Source organism: Hemicordylus capensis, chromosome 4 (assembly GCF_027244095.1).
Source record: "Hemicordylus capensis ecotype Gifberg chromosome 4, rHemCap1.1.pri, whole genome shotgun sequence".
Taxonomy (NCBI): Eukaryota; Metazoa; Chordata; class Lepidosauria; order Squamata; family Cordylidae; genus Hemicordylus; species Hemicordylus capensis.
In genome coordinates, this window is record NC_069660.1 from 47,467,943 (window position 1) to 47,491,591 (window position 23,649).

General features: G+C 44.6%; 1 protein-coding gene across 9 annotated transcripts in view; it reads right to left on the reverse strand.

Moving 5' to 3' along the window:
- Window positions 1-23,649, reverse strand: part of TOX2 (TOX high mobility group box family member 2) — a 349,869-nt gene that overhangs the window by 38,138 nt on the left and 288,082 nt on the right. For all 9 annotated transcript variants that reach the window (XM_053244055.1, XM_053244052.1, XM_053244053.1 and 6 more), the window contains one exon: window positions 14,977-15,204. In XM_053244055.1, the coding sequence (XP_053100030.1) occupies window positions 14,977-15,204 (228 nt within the window). The remainder of the gene's footprint in view (window positions 1-14,976; window positions 15,205-23,649) is intronic.

Genomic DNA, 23,649 nt, shown 5'->3' on the forward strand with positions numbered 1-23,649 from the left:
AGCAGACTGGCTGCCTCACAGACCTACCTCTGGTAGGCAACAGACCTACATCTGGCTGCCTCACGCCACCCATCACCACCCCCCAAAACATTTTTTCTTATGGCATGTCAGCTGCCATCACTGAGCATTGCTCCTCTGCCTTTCCTGCCACATCCCGTCCTCTACCTATTCAAGAAGCAGAGGGCTTTTGAACAGGCAAAGTATAGAATGCAGTGAGGAAGAGGAGGATGCCATTTCTGGATGCTGCTGAGGGATCCATATACCTGCCTTGAAGTAAATGAATGAGAACTTGAAAAGAGGTTCTTCTGGGAACTTTCTCACCATTCTGCTTCCCATCTTCCTGTCTTACCTTACCTTCTGAGGATATAAACGTCAGGGGAAATGCTGAGCTCAGGGGGCTAGTAAGATATATAAGGAAGGTCTGCCTTCTCACTTTGCAGAAGGAGCTCTTCAGTCTAATCCAGAACTTTCAGCAGATATTTGATCTAAAACAACCTTTATTTAACTGGCTGACAGTAAAATGACAAATGTTTGTGTTCCTGCCCCAGGTAAAAGTGTTAACCTCTCATGCTTCCTTTTTGATTATCTACTGTAAATATGGCTAGCCACTTCATTTTCCTTTCTTTGTCCAGGAGAGAAAAAGTTTTTTGTGTGTGTACGTGTGCTAAACTCAAGACAACTCAAATCAATTGCAAGTTTTGCCCTCCTCTCTGGCAAGATCAGAATGGCAAATTCAAACAAGTGCTATTGTTGATATTCTCTACCGTGTGTCTTTGCACATATGTGAATGGCCTCCACTCACATAACACTTAGCACAGTATGTATTAACGCGATTTACCTGCCGCCATATTTAGAAACCCTACTTATTATAGTGTCCACTTGGCCTTATTGACCGTAATGAGCAGTATGTAAATAAAACCCTACTTGACACTCTGACATCTAGAGAGCAAAATGTGAACAGCAGTTCATAGAGGGGCAGCTTAAAAGCCATCTGCGTGGAAAGCAGCTTTGCAACAAAGTTCATTTAAATACTGCCAGAATTGGCCCTTTTCCTAATTTAATCATCTATTCCCCCAGAGATATTAATTTCAGTCATTTATCAGATTTAAAGATTTTTAAAAATACTCTACATGTTTTTCTAAATAATCTGCCATGCCTATGGGTTTATTTTCTTATTCGTCAGCAGGAGCATTCATTAGTCATTAGGGAACTGGGTGGGTGTTGGGAAAGATGGGAGAGAAGCATGTATGTTACTGATTATGTGGAAGGGGGGGAGAAAATGGAGTGGATAGAAGTATATGTCAGAGTCACAATCCTCACTCCTCTGTATATCAGCAAAGAAACTGGTAATTGTGCCATAATGAAATGTTCGGTTTTGATAACCAGTTAATTAGACAAGACAATTATTCCAAACCACACTGACGCCCACAGAACTGCAGTGTGTCAAGTGTACATGCTGAATGACAGGAGTAGCTGTTATTGGCAAACTTTGGATTCCAGCCCACCTGTTTTGAGTGGAGTGATGCTTTATAATATAACAGAAAAATACAAAGCTACCTGGGCTTCTCATATTGAGATTCTTCTTTCATCTTACAAGAGCTTTCACTGAACATGTAGTGGCTACTTGAAAGATGCTGGAGGTCTCAAACTGGGACTCTGACAGCATGTTTTATGCACCTTATTCTGAACACCATCACAACAGCTCCCAGGCAGATGGAGTTATCAGTCTGCTCTTTCTTACTGCACTGTGCCATCCATACAATGGCTGGGAGATCAGTGTGGGTGGACTGAGGAACCAATAGGAGTTTGCATGTTCACATCTATTAGTTGCTTCAGGCTTGGTTCCTCAGTCTGATCAACAGCACAGATTTGTCTTGCCTCTCTTGGTATTCTGCCCCCACTTGACTTTGACTACATCTTCTGCCTCTGCTGTTCTGATCCTCATCTCCCCAGTTCGACTCTTGACCCCATGTCTGCCCCACTGGCCCCTTTGATCCTTATCTGCCTCCCCTGCAATAGGACTCCACCACTTGCAACCAGGCCAAGACCTGGCACCACCATATTAAAAAAACCTCAGCAGTCTTGGTTAACAGTGGTGGTTACCTGGAGGCAGCACTGCTGCTGGTCCAACCAGCAGTTGGGCCGGTGGCATCCTCATGGTTTCTCCTCCTTGTGGTGAACGAGAGAAACCGCAGGGATGCCACTTGTGAAACCACCAGTCAGGCCAGCAGTACTCTTGCTTCCTACTATTACAACAAATATTAATATACCACTATACTTCAAAAAAACAAATGGATGGGTGATATCATATCTCATCAGCAACACTTTTCTACCAGCTATCATGCACTAGGCACTAAAATTCCGTGAAAAGCAATAAACATGCATTCCTCTTAAGTTGCTCAACCCCACTCATCTCAAGAGGGAGTAGCAGAGACCTGCCAGTTTAGTCCCCGTACTGGAGAACTTTTCATCTGCCATGCCTGCTTTTCATTCATTCATTCCTTCATTCCTTCATTCGATTTCTATACTGCCCTTCCAAAAATGGCTCAGGGCTGGAGATATGGCTGGATCCTCTCCACCACTGTGTTGCATTTTGGAGGGCAGAGTTTACTATAGTGAAGTTCCCTGCCCACTACTCCAGCTCCAAGCTTCTGGGGAAGCCTGACGTTGGTTCTTCTGGTACTGGACAGGCAGGGTGCCCTGAATGCCTTGCTCATTCAGGGACCAAAAAAATCCCAGACTTTCTCTCTAGCTTCAGAGATAGTAGTTAGGGCTGCCTTCACCTGTTCAGCATCAAAAGCACCTCCCATTTCCCTCTCAGCAGTCAAGTTTGGAAGTAGAAGTTTGGAGGGGGCAAGAATTGTCTTCACAACTCTAGAGCCCATCAGCTGCTTTTCCAACTTGGAGATGGAGGAGGCATCCAGATCTTGCCTGGAGACTAAAGCTGCAATCCTATTGCACAGTGGGGCTTACTTCCAAGTAAACAAGTTAAGAATTGCACTGATGGGGAGGAGCAGGGTCCTGGTGACCACACATTTAGCCTCTACTATCAAGGCCAGCTAAAATGTGTGAACTCTGGCTCCACTGAACCCTGAAAGTGAGTACGAGGTCAGCCATCTCGACTCATGTCAGCCATGTTGTCCTTGCCAAAGCACTTCCATCTTTTAACTATTGGGATAGGAAGGTCTGAAATAAGAGCAGCCTACTAGACTAGCTATGTGGTCACTAAGAGTCGACACCAACTTGATGGTACTTAATCAATCAATCAATCAATCACTAGTCGGGGGGAATTTGGGACAGTCTGTTTCTTGTGAAAAGGGAAAAGCCAGGGACAGAGCTGAGAGGAAGTTACCCTGTTGCTTGATCCCTTCTTCCTCTATTCCAGCAGCTGCAAAAGGGAGTTGGAAAGCAAGATAGATAAGGAGACTGAATTGATTATTTGCCCAGTCCATGTCCAGATGTTGCTAGCTGTTCTGTCCTATCCTGCAAGTGGGAAAAGGTCTGACAGGGCATCTGACAGGCAGTAAGGCAGGTCAGAGCTGCAGATCCATGGAGAGATTCAAGTGAACAATTTTCTCCAACAAGGGCCAGAGGCTCAGACTATGCTTCCTAGACACCACTTCCCTGGTTAGAGTGGAGATACTTAAAAGCGGCAGCCCTTTGGCCTGGCATTTCACTCTCCCTGTTTACTCTATCATATATCTCTTTGCCCACTGCTGGCACTGGTTTGCAGGCTCGGAGGAGTGTGAGGTTCTCAGCATGGGACGGGCCAGTTCTTTGAGGGCTCAGATTCAGGTGGAACTGCCTCTGGGGTCCCCAGCTCCAAGGTTTCATGCTCAGACTGCAGCCTTGTGTCTAGCCTTGCCTCCAGGCCTGATTCCAGGGCTAGACCTTCTGACCTTACTGCTTCCCCCTCATCAGCATTGGACTCTGGTCAGGCTAGAGGAAATGCCACAAATTTAGAAGATGGAAAAGGCAGAGGAGACATGGTACACTTGCTATTCCAGATGGTTTGCATCTCTCTCTCGGGGTGTGCACAAAACTGGTTTGCCTGATTTGGTTTGACTCCGAACCAGATTTGGACAGGGCATGTTCAGTTTTGCTCAGTCAAAGGGGGGGGGGAGTTCGAGGGTGGCGAGTGCTGTCAAAATTTGTTTTTTAAAAAGACTGACTTATTGCCACTGAGAGCTTCAATGGCTTGGGGGGGGGGTGCGTGCTCTGACGGCTCCCCCTCCCAGCCTCCCCCCAAGTCTCCCCTGACTGTTTGGGCCCTGTTTGTGCATGTAGACCATTTGCGTGATCCGGGCTGGTCACACAAATGGCCTGCATGCATGTGCAGCAGTTTTAAAAAAGGGGGGCTGCTGTGTGCATGCAAATGAGGCCAAAGACCCCTAAGTGGGTCAAACCAGCCTGTGGAGACTCAGGGGGAGGGAGGTCACCAGAGACCTCTCCATGACTGCCACAGCACATACACACCCGAGGCCGCCAAAGCTCTCGCCAGCAGTATGTCAATCTTTTAAAAAACAAATTTGGGTGGCGAGGCCTGAACCAGCCCGAGTTCAGTCCAACCTTGGACCGAACCAGGCCTGGTTCAATCCAAGACTGAATCCTCTAACTGAACTGGTTTGAGTGTGAACCAGCTCAATTTTGAGCTGATTTGCACATCCCTATCTCTCTCCATGTTTTGCAGGGCAATTATCAGGTGGATAACATGGATCATTCCTCTAATAGGATGGGGGCTTCTTTGGTGCAGGCCCCGGTTCAATTAAGGGCTGAAGACAGCAAAGTGATTTGAATCAGCCTGAACCACTTCGGTGCCCACTTTGGCAGTACTCCCCCTGAGCTCCCCACCCCCAACCTCTTTACCTACTGGTTGCTGACAGATGTGCTTATCTCCTCCTGGTAAGTAAAGGAGTTGGGAGGAGGGCTACCAAAGCCAAAAGGGACCAATTTGGGCTAACGAAACCTCAACTAGCCAGCAAATAACTTATATTTCATTTTCATGGTTATTTACGGTCATAGACCAAAATTAAATAACTTATATTAAATTGGGCTGATGCAGTCCACTTCAGCTGAATACTGGCCTGAAATTTTGCAAAGTCCTTGAGAAACAGGTCTCAGAGCAGGCGACGCCTGTCACTTGGCAGAAGGCATTAAGGAGAATCATAACATCACATCCAGAGCCCTTTTTACATGTTACGTTCAATACTTGCATAGCAAGTACAGTGTACTCAGGTACAATTATTTCACATGCCATGTTGGTCATAGGCACAGCAGTATACTCATCTGTTTCATGCATTTGAGGGGCCTAGATGCAGGATCAGTTTTTAAATGAATGCAAATACAGTCATTCACCCAAAAACATGTACAAGTGCACAAACATCTGTAAACAATACATGTCTGAACAGGGCTCAGGTGTTACCACACATTAAAAAAAGGCAGACAGAGACTTGGGGGCATTGCTCTTCCCAGCCTTGCTACCATGGATACTCTTAATTGGAGATGTTCAAGACTGAACCGAAGACCTTATGCAAACGAACAGTGTTCTTGTACCATGAGATCTATGGTCCCATGTTGGTGGATGAACCACATAGCCAGAACCTAGAGTCAAAAGGCAACGGAGAATTCAAGCAGCAGTCTGGGAGTTCACTGCAAAGAGGAAAATGCAAAATGCTAAAAATAAAGTAAAGCTGAAATATGGTGCGTGTGTGCTGTGTTGTACCGTAGATCACAACTAATCTAAAATCAGTGGCATGAATCAATTTGTAACGGTGGAGAGAACTGCAGTTATTGCTGTACACTGAAACCATGCTAGTCCAGACAGTTAGTTTCTTGGTATATGTTTGGATAACCCCAGTTCCTCTAGATGGTGCTAATGCTAACCAAATTTAAACCTCTTGATTTTGCTTAGACAGTAGGCTTACCATTCGCCCCCACCCCACTGCCTATAGCAGGGCAAAGCCTTTTTTGCCTGATTAGAGGATTTTATTTCGATCTAGAATTAAGATCTTCTACGGCTAATGTCAAATCAGCCTACTTAGTATCATTGTAAATTTAGGGGCAGATTTGTTTAAAGGCAGAGAAATTCACATTGTGGCAAGGCATTCTGTGAGCTTCTAAAGGGGGAAGCTGAGAGCTGAAGGCAGATTACCAGGGGCAGGTACTTCACCAGATGATAACAGCTGAATTAGCATTTTATTTTTTAGTCAAATACAAACTATCTCTACAGGAACAGCTGCTAAACTATCTGCAAGGTTCAAAGAGTAATATTAATTTTTTTTCTTTACTGGCACATTCTTTAGATTCCTGTGTAAGCCTCTTAGGAAAGGCTATGCCAGCTGGTAAAGAATGAAGATTATAATGTACTCTAAAGCACAGTGATGGAGGCATTTAAAGTGTAGGCTCCCCCCGCCCCGCATTTGTGCACATCAAGACCAGTACTCGAAAGGGTTAAGGCGCGGAAGGAAATTGTGCAACTTGCAGAACAGGTGTCCTTGATGAAAACCCAAGGACGGGGAGATTGCTAATCCTGTATTCCACAGCATGATCAAATCACCAAGCAACAGATATAAATAAAAAAGGCAGGAAATGAGGAATTTAGATATAAGTGTGTCAGCAAGAAAATGAAGATTCATTGTGAAGAGGCTGGGAAGGGAAGAAGAAAAAGAAACAATATGACAGAAGGAATAACTGACAAACAAAAATATGGGTGGTGGGGCCTGAATAAAATGCAGACAAATGACAGCAGGATCTACATCAAACATAGCTGTACATTAGATTCTTTTCTTTCTATTTTTTGTGTTAGATTCTTTTTTTTTTTTTTTGCATTAGAAAGAAAACAAGACTTTCCTCTCTTTGTTTACCTTCCAGTTAGTGTGAGCAAAAATTAAGAAAAAAAAATAAAGTTGCAATGAGAAACAAGCAACCTTTATTTTTGCTTACTTCATCAATGGGAGGAAAGCAAATTTGCTTTGTGGGAGCAGCAGCACCTGTTCAAAGGCACACAAATGTTTCCATTTACGATACTGCAAGTGTATACAACCACTTAGCCGCCCAAAGAACAGAGGGTTAACCCCCTGTGTGCTGACTGAGGCACTTGCCAAATGGATGGCATCTCATTTCAGCTTGTAGCAATGCCAGGTTAAGTGTCCATCAAATTAATAACTGCCAGCCAGCCAGCTGTAGGAAGATATTAGACTCTTGCCTTGAGGGCTGTCAATATTAGTCCTTCCTTTGTAAAATGGAAGGCCAGGATGTGCTATCCACTAATTGTGGCTGCAGAGGGAAAGAGAACTTTATGAGGTTTTTCCTTGGTCAGCATGTGTGCAAGATACTGGCCAGTGTGCATAATGGTCCAGTTTAGAGTGAAATTGGGGAAGGCTGCTCAAAGGATTGGTGTGCCAAAAAATAAATTTAAAAAAGATGCACTGATGAAAAGTTTGCTGATATGAACGGACTTCCGAGCCTAGCTGTTTCAAGCACTGGATTGCTATTACTTGTCCTTTTCTGTCTTTGAAAAAAGGCAGATTTCTAAATGCTACAGCACAGAGAGTCTTTCCTTAGCATATGAGACCTTTTGGGACAGGGAAGTTAGGGAACCACTCTCTCATTGATTTTGCCATGTAAACAACTTTCATAAATAAAATAAAATAACTGCAGTTCCATGATAATTTAACAGGACTTGTACAACTGCTAGCCCATCAAACTAGGTCCTTCAATGTTTGTATGTTGCAAAAGGCATTGTGGAAGAGAGCTGAACCCGAGTCCTTTGACAGCTGCTGCCAATCAGAGTGCTGACTCAGTATAAGGCATCTCTCTCTCTCCCTCCCTCCCTCTCTCAAAATAATTAAATAAAAATTAATTTACAGAGAGAGAGAAAGAGAGAGATCACACAAGAAGGAAACAAGAATAACTCACAACTCTGAGAAAATCATAGTCATATATATTACTTCCCTGCTATGTGAACCACAACTGAGAGAGGTAATAGTAAGACAAATACATGCAGATGGAGGAGGAAAAAACTCCAGGAAGTTTGTGTTTACATAAACAAGACAAAGGAAAAAATGATTTAAGTAGAAAAAGGAAAATAAACACCTTATAAAGCATATGGGCAAACTTAACAAAGGCTATTGGTATATTGTGAAAGAAAGATGTTAGCAGAAGTGACCCATGAACCAAACAACAGTTAGACCTCATCTTGTGCTCCTTGTTAAATCAAGAACTGGAGCCATGTTTCCATCACATAAACCTCACTTTCAGCTGGCCTAGAGAACCAAAATAAACCAGAGAGCAGTTTCACTTTAAGCAATCTGAGATGCTCCGCAGGTCTCAGCTGCCCCAACTCACCGGAAATCCCTCCTATTTACGCCTACATTGTAAATCAAGAAGATAAAGTAAAGTTCAGTTGAAGAGTGTTGATTGAAGTCTGTGGTTGAGAAGAAGATATGATGAGTCAATTCACCTAGCAGGAGAAACATCTAGTTCTCCTGCAAGCTATATGAGAATTACATTGTTTTCATTCCCAGCACATGGATATGATATACATCATTATACACTACTCTAGTCGGAGCAATCTGCAAAGGATAGTAATAAATGATACAAGAAAGGGAAAGTCAGGAGGGTCAAATCACTTCAGAAAGCATGGAGCTTATTTAAAACCACAATAACAGAAGCTCAGTTGGAGTGTAGGAGGAAAGGTACCACCAAGTTCAGGAGGACACCAGCATGGCTAACAAGTAGAGTCAGAGAAGCTATAAAAGGAAAGAAGACTTCCTCCAGAAAATGGAAGTCGTGCCCAAATGAAGAGAACAGAAAGGAACCTAAACTATTGGAAAAGAAATGGAAGGGCACAATAAGGGATGCAAAGAGAGAGTTTGAGGAGCATATAGCCAAGAGTGTCAAGGGGAATAACAATAAGTTCTTTAAATACAGTATATCAGAAGCAGAAAACCTGCCAGGGAGGTGGTTGGCCCCTTACATGATGAGGACGTGAAAGCGATTATAAAGGAAGATAAGGAGATCGTAGAGAAACTGAATGAGTTTTTTGCATCTGTCTTCATGGCGGAGGATACTGACCATATTCCTGCTCTGGAACTGAGCTTCTCAGGCTGAAGAACTGGGCAAATTTGCAGTGATGAAAGAGGATGTTCTAAACTCTTGAAAAACTAAAAATTAACAAATCACCAGGGCCATATGGCATCCACCCAAGAATTCTGAAGGAACTCGAATGTGAAATTGCCAATCTCCTAGCAAAAATATGTAACTTGTCCCTACAATCAGGGTCTGTTCCAGAGGACTGGAAAGTAGCTAATGTAACTCCGATTTTCAAAAATTAATCCAGGGGGAATCTGGGAAATTACAGGCAGGTTAGTTTAACTTCTGTGCCAGAAAATTGATGGAAAGCATACTTAAGGACAAAACTGTTAAACATATAGAAGAACAAGCCTTGCTGAAGGAGAACCAGCATGGCTTCTGCAAGGGCATGTCTTGCCTCACTAACCTTTTGGAGTTCTTTGAGAGTGTCAACAGGCATGTGGATAAAGGTGATCCAGTTGACATAGTATACTTGGACTTCCAAAAAGCTTTTGACAAAGTTCCCCACCAGAGGCTCTTGAGTCAACTTAGCAATCATGGGATAAGGGGGTTCCCCAGAGATCTGTACTGGGACCAGTGCTCTTTCACTTGTTCATAAATGATCCAGAAATTGTGATAAGAAGCAAAGTGGCCAAATTTGCAGAGGACACTAAACTATTTAGGGTAGTGAAATCCAAAACAGATTGTGAAGAGCTCCAAAAGGATCTCTTCGATCTCTCCAAACTGGGGGAGTGGGCAACAAAATGGCAAATGTGATTCAATGTAAACAAGTGTAAAGTGATACATATTGGGACAAAAAACTCCAGCTTCACATATATGCACACTGATGGGGTCTCAGCTGTCGGTGACTGACCAGGAGGGAGATCTTGGGTCATGGTGGACAGCTCGTTCAAAGTGTTGACTCAGTGTGGAAAAAGCTGTGGAAAAGGCAAATTCCATGCAAGGAAACATTAGGAAGGAAACTGAAAATAAAAATGCTAATATTATAATGCCCTTATACATATATATGTTGTGACCGCATTTGGAGTACTGTGTACAGTTCTGGTTATTGTATTAAGGAGGACATTGTAGACCTGAAAAAGGTTCAGAAGAGTGCAACCAAGATGATTCAAGGCCTGGAGCACCTTCCTTATGAGGCAAGACTTCAGCATCTGGGGCTTTTTAGTTTGGGCTATGGGGAGACAAGATAGAGGTGTAGAAAAGTGAAAAATTTCTCCCTCTCTCAGCACTAGAACCAGGGGTCATCCCATGAAAGAGAAGGTTAGGAAATTTAGAATCAACAAAAGGAAGTACTTTTTCACACAGCACATAATTAATCTATGGAATTCTCTGCCACGGGATGTAGTGATGGCCACTTGCTTGGATAGCTTTATAAGGGGCTTGGAAAAATTCACAGAGGATAGGTCTATCAATGGCTACTAGTTGGTGCAGCCTCAGAGGCAAGATGCCTCTAAATACCAGTTGCAGGGGAGCAACAGAAAGAGAGAGGGCATGCCCTTACCTTTTGCCTGTGGGCTTCTTAGAGGCATCTGGTGGGCTACTGTGTGAAACAGGATGCTGGACTAGATAGGCCTTGGGTCTGATCCAGCAAGGCTGTTCTGATGTTCTTAAAAGGTCTGATTCACAAATTTGTGTGAATTATCTGCTATCACATCACTCATGGAAGTGCATTGAAACCAGGAATAGTACTTCCCATGGCAATATACAAGGAATGGCCTCCCCATGGGCAAGCAGGGTTGATAAAAATAGATTTTTGGAAAAAAATCAGATTTTTAAAATTTAAATCATTTTTTAAAATTTAAATTGGTTTTTTAAAATCATAAATAACCTCATGAATAGTAATCAGAACCTCTAATTATAGTCTATAAACATGTAAACAGAGGTATATGAGGATGAGAGATAACAGATCTGATCAATCCTATTCTGCTGCACACACGCGCGCGCACACACACACACACACACACCCCAACAAGCCCTTGCTCCCTCTCCCCCAACCAAAGTGCAAAGACAAAGAAGGTCAATGAATGAATAGAGGATTTCGGGGGATGAAGTAGATCTGAGTAAGGAGGAGTAGTCTGGATATAAATGCAAGGGATAGGGGAGGGGCATAGAAAGTGAAACCAAAAGTGAACAGAACATATTTATGCAGTTCTGAGGAAACTTTTTCTGAGTGTATCCTCCATTGTAGAATCAGGCGCTCTAGGCTCCCAACTCAGGCTGCATGCAGCCAGAACACACACATAATCATGAACCTAGGGTTGAAGGCATGCTCGCGCCATCCAACTCTGCTTAAGGGCCAGAGTTAAAAGTTGGGCTAGTGGGGGTGGAAGGGCCAGTACTGGGAGCAATCCTGGCGCTCCACACAAGTAGCCCAGCCCAGGCTGGGCTGCCCTAGCCTGGGTTGGGCTGCTCGTGTGAATAGCCTCTTTGGTTCTATCTATACGTTTTACAAGCCACCCTCTCTCTTAGTTCTGTCACAGTCTTGAGATCAGCTAGGTCTCTACACCTCTGCCAGCTCCTGTGTGGAAGATGGGCTGTGGAGACACAACATGGTGACCAAAACCTATGCAGTGAGGAATCATATACATTGCAGCCATGCTGGGGTTATTTGCCCACAGAGTTGATTTGATTTAAATCAAATCGGTTTAAATCATGATTTAAATCATTCAATTTTAATGATTTAAATCACAATTTAAATACTAGTCAGGAAGATTCTATTTAATCACCTTATTCACGGGGAAATCCGCCAATGATTCCTGGAGGCCGGGACCTGTTTTCCCTGCCTCCGGTGATCCGTGCTTCTGGGAGCAGCATGAATTCATGTGGGCATGCCATAGTGCACTGAAGAGCAGCTCCTTACTTGTCTGGGGAGAATATAGGTTCAACCCTGCCTTTCCCCCTGCCTGCCCTCCCCATCCATTATAGTTGTGAGAATGACCTTAGAGTGTAGTAATAGTTATAAATTATGTTTTAAGACATTCTCTTATAAAACCAACACTTTCTTAGAAAATTGAAGTTTGTGGACAGGCCTTAAGGTCACATGGGTTTGCCAGTTAGGTGGAAGGTTTTGGCCTAGTGTGTTACTGCTCTTCAGACTTGCTACAAATAATGTTGTGTTCTATGCCAGACCTCATGCCTTTGTTTTTATGGACCCAAGATCATTACACAAAGGAAACCAAATGCATCTCCTTTAAAATTGGGAATATGCAATTGTGTGTATAAATAATCGCTTTTCAGAGACTTAGGCTGTATTGTAGAGCTATCAATGTCTGTGGTACAATGTTTCCTGTAACAGGGATTCCCAAATGTTGACTATAACTCCCATAATCCCCAGCTAAAGGCCAGTTGGGCATGATGGGAGTTATAGTCAACAACATCTGCAAATCCCTGTTACCGGGAACATTACTGTGGTACACATATTCATTTTTGTGGTTCCACAATGCCCTCCTATCAAACAGGTCTTGGAAACTTCAAGTTGTACCCTGAAATCTCTGGGCAGCTGAGCACTACAGCAATCGACCTATGTACAGCTGCTGAAGGGACCCCTTGCATGGTACTGTACCTGTGAAAACAGGTAATGACACACTTCACCTCTATCTCCCACACTTGAAGACATTTTTACGTGTTTCCCCCTAATTATTTTTAAGCAAGTAAGGGATGTGTGAATATCCTCTATTCATCATATACCTGGCCTTTAAAAAAAAAAAAGGGGGGGGGAGAAAATGGTATCCGTTCCCACACAGCAACACTCAGAGAATTCAAAAATGTGTTCTTGTTCTTCAAATCCACTTTAAAAAAAAACCACCTGTGTGCCCATTCTCCCTCTCAAATACATCCAATAGCCAACCAATCAGTCAATTTCCCTTCCACCCTGAATAGTGTTGCCTGGACCAGAAGTAGCTCGTCATTTTCATCACTCCTTTGAAACTGCATGGGACAACAGTAAGTGGCTGTAGTTTGGCAAACAACTTACCCTCTGCAGCAAGGCTCCCCCATACCACGCTCTAATTCTTTATGTTTGTATGGCTATCAAGCTGCCACTGCTGAATCAGGGCTAGTGCCAAGGTAGCAATGGAAAAGCAGCAGGGGGCGGGGGGGGGGGCTTATTTGGTGTATAAAAATAATAACCTGTACACAGCCAAAGCCTAATGAAGAATCGTCATTACCCCAATGCAAGTGAGCCATGAAAGTGAAGAAAGTTAAGAAACTACATCAGAATGAGAAAGAAAGACTTGAGCCTCATTAAAGTTAAATATATTCATGGTACTTGTCGCCTACACAAAACAATATAAAATGCAGAACCATTTTCCAGCACAATTTTAATTTAAATTGGTTTCTCCACCTGCTTCTCCTTTTCTAGATGTAACCACTTGGAACCATTCCAGTGGGAGGATCTAAACTGTCAGGAAGTATTTGAATCTTGCAAGCACTGGAAAGAAAAATAGTCAGCAGGCTTAAGTTCAGTGCAACCACCAGAAAACATAAAGTAGGCATTAAGGATGTAGTTGCTCTCTGAGAGCTAAGCCTCTGAATTTACCAAACAATTAGAGACTTTCAGATTTATTGCCAATAAGATGCCTAGAAATGCTACAGCCCATATGCACGAGGTGAGAGCAGAACAAGAAGACTTCCGGGATAATCTCATTTTAAAGATAGATTTCTAGTCTTTGTCAAAGCTTTTATATTAAACTTGACAAAAAGGTGTATAATGATGCAGTGGGGAAATGACTTGACTAGCAAGCCAGAGGTTTCTGGTTTGAATCCCTGCTGGTATGTTTCCCAGACTATGGGAAACACCTATATTGGGCAGCAGTGATACAGGAAGATGTGCAAAGGCATCATCTCATACTGCGCGGGAGATGGCAATGGTAAACCCCTCCTGTATTCTACCAAAGAAAAATCACAGGGCTCTGTGGTCACCAGGCGTCAACACCAACTCGACGGCACACTTTATCTTTAGAGACACTAGCTTTTCCCACTAAATCCTATGAATCAGCACAAAAAGTCAGCTTCCATTTCTGTTTAGAACTCATCAGATGGTCACACCAAGATATGAAATAGAAATGTTTATACACCATGCAAAGCAAGGGGTGGTGGTGGAAGTGGACCTAGTCCTCCATTTTAGCCTTGCTATTCTGCAGGCCTAACCCTCTCCATAGTGATGGCACAGGCACTTTAAACACCCATTGAGGTCATTCTCACAACCAGCCAAAGCAGGGTAGGAGTGGGAAAACCCGGGTAGCGAGGCTCGTGTACAGTCACAGAACAAGCTCCCACCCTGCTGCTGCAGAGCAGGGCTACCCAATTTTTTTTACCTAGGCTTTACAAGGCTAAAGCCATACAAGGCTTTACAAGGCTAAAGCCATACAGCCCCCATGTTAACTCCCAGCCCCAATTGTGTGTGTGATTGGGGCTGTTTGCAGCAGCTCTTGGCAGCTTTATTATTTTATTACTTCAAATGAAGTAATTCAATTACCACAAATACATCGTAAAATGAGTTTTTCTAAAAACAACAACCCAAAAACCACAAAATAAAAACCCCACACATACACCCCACCCAACTGAAAATGCATGTATCTTTGGCATTTGAGACCTTACATTTTCACACATGTAAGCCACCACTCCAGAAGGAAGAGGGTAATTGACATTCACAAGTGGCACAAGGCCTCTGAGGTATTTGGGGGCAAGGCTTTTGCTTTTATTGTCAAAAAGAAAAAGTGCATTTATTCCTATTCTTGCAGAACTGTGCAAGCCATAGTAAAAATCACCCTGTGGAAGTTTTTGCATGAAACAAATGGATTATTCTTAAAAATCAAATCAGCATATAATTATCAAGAAAACTAAAATATATATATTCAGGGGTAGGATAGATAAGGAATTTACCTGTTTTTGTTCTTCTCCTAAACTGTCCCACATTGATGCAACAATTTTTGATACATCTCCAAAGGTAGCATTGGGGTTTTGTCCTTTGATAGCTGCTTGTGTGTCTCGGAAAAAAAGGGCATATGCGGACACTGGCTTCTGGGGTTCATTGGGATCCTTCTTTTTCTTCTTCTTTTGGTTTTTAGGTTTTTTGCCCAGATCTGTCAATGGTCTCTTCTCTCCAGTTACCTGTTCAAAGTGAAGGAGGAAGCATTAATTATTACCATTCAAGTCTGGATCAACGACTCTAGAGCATCTGAACTTGAACCGAGGGTTGGCGAGAAGTCAGTGATCCCGGAGAATTAAGAATCCTCCACATGTAGCCTTCCATATAGTTTCTTTCCCCAGATTTAACTAATGAACTTTGGGGTTTTAAGCAAGTGCTAGCTTAACCCACATGGAGCATCTGTACGCTGGTACTTGATTGCTCCCCTTACCCCCCACCACAGCCCCCTCTCCTCAGTAATCTCTCCTCCCTCACCTGAGCTGTGTTCCTGCGCCTCCATCCCATTGCTTCCCTCCCCCTCCCCCCTCTTGGTCGTGGCTGCAGCATTGCCGGTGCTGACTGGCCAAACTGCAGCCCCCTAACCCCAGAGACCTCCCCACCCTCACCCTGCTCCAGCCCGCAGGAGTAGCAGCAGTTGAACGGGCCCTTCCTCACTGCCACCACAGCTATGGCTGCTCGTTCCCCTCAGGATGCTGACAGGCTTGGGCCCGTCCCTCATCTCTCTGCCTCTCTCCGCTATGGCCTCTGTAACTCTGAGCAGGGGCGACAGTTGACTGGGCCCTTCCTTGCTGCCACCACGGCCACTCATTCCCCTCAGGCTGCTGACAGGCCCGGGCCCATCCCTTGCCCTTCCTTCTTTCTCTCTTCCCCTCCCTTCTGTGTCTCTCTCTCTCCACTCACTCTTCCCCTCTGTCTTTCTTCCCCTCCGGAGTTAACAGATCTTGTTCATCTGGTTTCTTCATCTAATTCGCACAGCGGCAGCCTCCTTCTCCCGAAGGGGCTCTTTCCTCCCTCACAACCCTCTGTTTGCAGACCCCTGCCCACTATCATATCTATCTATCTATCTCTATCTCTATCTCTATCTCTATCTCTATCTCTATATATCTATCTATCTCCTCTACAATCTTCCCACCAGGAACAGTGGCATTCCAACTGACCTTAACAATCACAGACTCCTCTTCCCTATCTGCATATGGAATTCCCACTGCCCAATCACCATGGTGCTCCTGCTCTGTTACCTCTGATTGGTAAAGCACTGTTTGGGCGGGGTTTGCCATGCACCATTTGCCACGTACCATCTAAGCTTTTTATATATATAGAAGATGGTGCATTTTATTATTATTATTATTATTATTGCTTTATCTGCTGCTTTTAATTTGCTGTTGACCACCCTGGGGACCACGGACGAAGGGCGGTATACAAATATAAGCAAGCAAACAAACTACATGTAGACAGGCCCCCAAATTCCTCTTATAGGTTCTACTTTCATAGTCCTGACATTTTGACACCCTCACTATCCCATACTTGTTCTCCTTACACAATTATACAGTGATTATATGCATCACCTACTTTTGCTCCTAAACTAAGAACAGGTTCAACAACAACAACAACATCAACACCAACATTTATATACTGCTTTTCAACAAAGGTTTCCAAAGCGGTTTACATGGATAAATAATAAATAAATAAAATTTATTTGTTCACACATACATATACACTGTTTATGTCCTTTTCCTCATTATTCCATTCTTCAGACATGTGAAGGTTGTCACCTAAAACTATAATCAATTCTAACAGCTTTTAAAAATACTACTGCTTTTATGGGCATTTTTAAATTTTATTTTAATCATCTCAGCTAACAGAGCAGACACGTTATATAATAACTAGTGTTTTTTAGCCTGTTACAATAATGGGCGCTAGCGTCCCCCCCCCCCACCTCCCGTTCCCTCCGTCTCTGGCCAGCGCCAGAGTTCTGCCTGGGAGTTCCCACGGCCGCCGCCGCCACCGCCCGCCCTCCCGCCCTCCCAGCTGCCCGAGTCCTCCTCAACCCCGGCCCACGTCAGTCGGGCGATCAAAGACCATATTCTGAGAAGGAGAGAGGAGCTCGCAAACAGAGCTCCTCTCTCTGCAAAGCCTCTGGCCAAACTGGCGCTTTGGGCACAAAGGACGCCTGTTGCGTCCTTTGCGTCCATAGCGCCAGTTCGGGCAGAGGCTTTGCACAGAGAAGAGCTCTGTTTGCGAGCTCCTCTCTCCTTCTCAGAATATGGTCTTTGATTGCCCGACTGACGCGGGCCTAACGGGGTGAGGAGGACTCGGGCAGCTGGGAGGGTGGGCGGGCGGGCGGCGGCCGCAATTGTTTGGGCCGATTTGGCCCTTAATCATGTGGGGGGGCAGGTGAGGAGGACTCGGGCAGCTGGGAGGGCAGTCGGTCGGGCGGCGGCAATTGTTTGGGCCGATTTGGCCAACATGGCCGCCCGTATCTTTCTCGGTGGTTCTGGGCATGCGCTCTGCGCATGCCCAAAACTGCCAAGAAAGACACGGGCAGCACGGGATCACACTTAAGGGTTTTATTATAGAGGATGCTCTTATATTTAGCAGGAGGATATCAACCCCTGCATCCCTCCAGTGGTTGTTGCTGGTGTCCACCTTATGCAGACAGTATCCTCCAAACTGACCCATTGTGTTTGAGGTGGTGTGAGATGATATGAACTTTCTATCTGTGGAGTCTGATCTGTGATGACTCATTCACATTTTTAACTGATCACTTCATGCTGAATTGATCAAGTGATAAACATGCCTGTTTATCACTTGATGTCATGGAAGGGATGGCAACACTGCATTACAACTGCTTACAGTCTCACTGCAAGGCACTTGCATCTACATGAGAAATGTGACATCAGTAGTGACCGTGAACACAGTGGAGCTGACTTCACTACATTCTTGCTATGTACACATTACCATGTGGTAGTGAAAGTAAGGGCTAAGTCATACACACAGTGGCATAAGAGCTGCTTTCCCAAGGTTTCTTCCCATGCATCTCTGGCTGCAAGCACCACAGGGATGAAACTAACAATAGAATAACTTACTATCCAGTCGTTACTCAAGCAAAGGAAATATTTAGGCAGTGAGAAGCTATGTCATTGGCCCTGCCAACATGGCTCCTCTCTCTATATAATTCTCTAAGGCGTACCTGCAGCTAATCCCATGTGTGGCAGCTCTTGTGAGAGTTTGCGAGCAGAAGCACTGTGGTGATTGGGCAGTGGAGATTCCATATGCAAACAGGGAGGAAGAGCCTGTGGCACCATGGTGATTGGGCAGTGGGGATTCCATATGCAGATAGTGAGGAGGAGCCTGTGATGGTTAAGGTCAACTGGAATGCAACTGTTACTGGTCGGAAAATGTTCTTGATTGTAGAGGAAAGGAATCTATATATAAAGGATAGTAGACAGGGGTCTGCACACAAAGGGGTTGTGAGGGAGGAAAGAGTCTCTTCAGGAGAAGGAGGCTGCCATTGTGTGAATTAGATGAGGAAACAAGATGGACAAGATCTGTTAACCCAAGAAGAGGGAGGGAGGGAGAGAAAGAAGAAAAGAAGGGAGGGGAAGAGAGAAAGAAGGAAAGGTGAGGGACGGGAACGAGCCTGTCAGAGACCTGAGGGGAATGAGTGGCCAGGGCAGTGCCTATTAGCAGCAAGGAAGGGTTCAGTCAACTACTGCTGCTGTTTGGGGCTACTGAGGTCATGTGGAGGAAGGGAGGCAGGCAGGCAAGGGATGGGCCCGGGTCTGTCAGAGGCCTGAGGGCTGCTGCTCCTGTGGGGTGGAGCAGGAGCGGGGCTCAGGTGAGGAGGTCTCAGGTAATAGGGGGCTGCAGCTTGGCCAATAGGCACTAGCAACGTTGCAGCCATGATCAAGAGGGGTGAGGGGCATGGAGTAAAGACCAAGAGAGGTGAGGGGGATGGAAGCAACTGATAGAGTAGGAGGAGCAGCAGCAGGAGTGCAGCTCAGGTGAGGATGGAGATCTCTCTGAGGAGATGGGGGCTGTTGCAGGACGTGAAGGGAGCAATCAAGTACTAACACGCAGATGCTCTGTGTGGGTTAAGCTAGTTCATAATATTACTGGAGAAACACAGGAGGAAGCCCAAGGAAGTTGTTCTCATGCAACTACCAGTACAGTATGAATCAGCCCTTAGGGATGACTTCACAATGTAGCCAGGCAATAGATGGCAACCTCATCTTGTGGTTGCACCTGCCATTGTAAGAAAACAGACAGTCCCCACACTGTCTTCAGAGCCACTATAAATTGCTCCAGCAATTTATAGATTTGCTATCCCATACTGGAAGCAGACTTGCTAACCCATACTGGAAGCAGATGTGATAAGGGGGACATTGCTGTTGCTGAAAAGAGTGGCCTCACATCTCCTCCTCTTCTACCAGCTACGTCTTAGAAATATATAACATGCAATAGGATATTTGGTCTCCCTGCCTGCACTCCACTTTGGCTGAGGATTGTGGGGAAACCCTATATGCATTTTGTATACATTCTGTCTTACTCGACATCACCGGGAGAGGGAGGAGAAAAGTACCTGCAATTATTTTGGTGGCAGCCTTATTCCACCTGTAATTTCTAGTTTCATCCTCAGAATGGGACATTACAGCAAGCGATGCCCTCACTGCAGCTTGTTTCATAATTAGGCCCATTAATTCATAAATTAACAAACTGAGCTATTTCTCTAAAAAGTCAGAAAACAGCCTGGATATTTCCAAGTCCTTTCTGAATTCCGATGACACCATCAGGAGTGTGATAAGGGTCTGAATCCCTCCTTCCACTTCTCCAAACCTCACCCAACTGCAGCAGGTCCCCTTACTGGGCTCCAGTGGCTGTGACAGCAACAGAGGATGGATCCTTATCTCCTTCCTTCTTCAGGGCATGCTGGGGTGTACCAAGATTATAATGGGCCTAGGGACAAAAAGTGAGGATGGGCACCTGGCTCTCCTGCCTTCTTTGCCTCCCCCCAGATCTTGGATGCATAAGAGGGAGATCACCTAGCCAGGGGGTGGGGGACAGGAGGCCCAGGGAAATTTGTTCCCCTCCCCCTGCACCTTACCCAATTATAGCTATGTCCCTGGGTACATGGGTTGCTGCAATGACTCACACACCAAAGGGAGAGGGGCATACTTGCCCCGTTTGCCACTGACACGACTGCTGCCAAATAAGGGTGTGTGTGTGTGTGCGTGTGTGTTGTGTACAGACATTCTGCTGCCGCCACTGCTGTAGCAAGGTAAGGAGAGGCAAGTGAGTGGGTGGGTCAGGAGGAAGGAGTTGTTCTCCAGCTTACAATCTGAGCCAAAGAGTGGGGGTGAGCACTGCAAGTTGCCAGGACTCCTATTCCGAGACAAGGAATTGCCAATTTTCACCACACCATTAGTTATAAAGGGAACAAATGGGAATAAATGACTCAGTCACCCCTTCTCTTACAATAACCCTGACCTGCATTTTTGCCTCACTCCTCCACACTATACAGCCAATATTTATTAGGATTCTGCCATTGACTGACAGGCAGGGCCCTGTCTTTTTGGCATATGCTACTCAGTAAAGCACCTTGGACACGGATGCAGCTATAGCAATAAATAATAATAATTGATATTTTACTCTTCACCTTGTCCACATCCTTTAGAGCTGTATGCTGTATCAAGCCCTACTCAAAGTCTGATTAATGGGTCTCTCGCACTCTTTACTGCCCATATTGTCACTTCTCTGGAGACATTAATGATTGGGTTAGTTGAGCATGTCCTCCCCGTGGTGCAGCCTAGGCACTATTTACTTGGCTTCCCACTAAACATCTGCATCAGCTACTTTGGAATTCTTCTGAAGAGAGCTGAGCACTCCCACTTGCTCTTTGTAAATAAAGGAAGGGTGTGTGTGTGTGTGTGTGTGTGTGAGAGAGAGAGAGAGAGAGAGACCTCGAGACCCCTTTTCATTACTCATTTCTAAACACCAGCCCAACAGTTCCATGCCTAGATACGGAACTTTCACCTTCCCTATTCCCAAGCTTCACTGTGCAATTTCGCTCACTTGCCTTTATGTTGCCTAGATTTACAAATGTCAAAACGGCTTTCTGTGTGGGTGTAGCAATGTTTCCTTCGCTCTCTGTTGTGAACGTCAAGGCCAAAGATCAAAAGCAACAAGGTTTCTAAGAAATATCTGATATTTCTTCTGCTCTGCTTTCCCCACGCGGACCTGTAATCTCCCCCAGTGATTCTAGCAAAACAACTCCCTGGGGAGTTTCAAGTTTCATTCACTAACCAACCTCTCTCACTTTTTCTGCCTGTGATCTCTGCAGTAATTTTCAGTTCCCTGCAGGTTTCATTCAGCAGTTCATACATTTCACCAAAACCTACTGACAGAAGTTTTAATATCTTTCTCTTTTTTTCCCCAGCCACATTAGTCCAATTTTGAGCCCACTGAAAATTTCACCATCTGACAAGTGTGTCCCTTTATACATGGCCCAGTCAGGCTCTTCCATTTGCAAGTGGCTTGAGAAAAATGCTTGAAATCCAGACGTTTTAAATGTTTGCAGGTTATGTGCTGCTGTTAATACTGATTTTAAAATAACCTGCATGTATCACATACATGCACAGAAGCAATGAAAGGACATCTCTAGAAGATGTATAGGTAAGCTAGAAAATTCTTAATGTACTGCATTTATTTATTTAAACTACTATTATGTTGCTTTTCCTGGTAGTTCAAGTAGGTTTTACAGCACTTATTTATCTGTCTCAAAAATACATATGCTTGCAACATTTCCTAGCCCACAAACATTTTGACACACAATGAGGTGATTCTCACGATGGCCAGAAAGTGGGATAAGGGAGCCTAGCCCGCTTTTCAGCCATCATGTGCTGCAATTGGAGTCACGCAGTCCCAGCAGCAAACCTCACTAATCCCTCCTCCCCTTAGCCAAGGTTAACAGAGTGAGCGCTCTAATAACCTCGGCGTTTTGCTTGTGTGTCGCCACGGCGCACGGCGACACACAAGTAGACCCCAGCCTCCCAGGCTTGGGGGTCTCTCCAGGATGCCCCACGCACTCACACAGGGCATCCTGGAACTTCCGGAGGCCACTCAGCCCCCGCCGGCTCCGTGATGGAGCCAGCAGTCGTGATGGAGTAGGCTAAGCCCACTCTCCCCACAAACCCCAACATATTTTTGTTAAAACTTTTTATGTGAACATTTCCCCCAGCCCTTCCACCTCAGATCTTTCTAACTGGAGAAGTAAGGGATTGAATCTGGGGCCATCTATATGCAAAGCATATATTCCGTCACTCAGTTTTGCACCCTCCCGAAGCTTTTTGGTTAAGCCTATAATAACAACAAAATCACAATATTTGCAAAGCTTTCCAGTCTGCTTACTTGGAGGAGATCTGTACTTGGCACAGCCATCAAGATGACTGGTTAATAAAGAAATCTGATTCATCATCATCATCATCATCATCATCATCATTACTGGTATTTATGACAAAGCTCTCCCAACTCCAACACCACATCCTTCCATCCACTGCCCATAGCAAAGGACATCCCTTACTAATAAAACCCCAAATGGCAACAGCGACCTGGAGTGGGGGGAGGCCAGCAGTTGACCAAATCCCACAGGAACATCACTGGTAGCACAAGGAAGAACACAAAATATAACAATATCTTGTTAACGTTTTCCTGTATGGAGATTGGAAACGTAGGACTTCAGCAGCCCTGAATGAGGTCCTCTGCAATAGACCATACTCCTTTTTAATGCCAGCTTTCTTTTTCTAAGCAGCTTGAAAAAGAAAAGCCTGGCATTAAAAGGCAGTCTGGTCTATCGCAGAGGACCCTCACTTCAGGGTGTGAAGACGGTTTACAATCTTCATACAGGAAAACAAGGGAAACAATGCAGATCCATGGAAACCAGTGTGGTGTAGGGGTTAGTGTTGAACTAGGACTGGGGAGACCTGAGTTCATATCTGTTCAGCTATGAAACTCACTAGGTGACTCTAGGCCAGTCACTTATATCTCAGTCTGACCTAACTCACAGGGTTGATATGAAGCTAAATTTAACCATGTACACAGCTCTTGGCTCCTTGAAGGAAGAGTGGGATAAACTCACTCAAATAAACCAAAAAATAAATAAAGCTATCTGCTTCAGCTACACGTGGCTATTTGCTTCCGAATCTGGGTAGAAATGTGCACCCCCATTACCACACACAATACTCATTGCATTCAGTGCCCATCACGCACAGCTTCTTTTAAGTCCATTATATGTGAGGTAAAAGAAGAATATCTATATCTGATGCATTTGCAGAGAGATGGGGATTTTAGTTTAGTAACTGCTTTGAATACCGAATTCTCAAAGCATCAAGGCCATATAGCAAGACAAAAAGAAACACAGAAAAGCCAAATAATGCAGTCTAAAACTTCAGATGCTGCTCTCACAGGCTCCTTTGAATGAAGCTAAACTTGCATCTGCTTCTGCCACCTCTATGGCAGGTACTTTAAGCACTTCAACAATTCTGCTATGTGCACTTGAAACAACTCTAGCAAGAATATGCATCCTCAAAAGTTAGAATGAAGTCTGAATAGCAAGCCATTAAGCAAAAAAT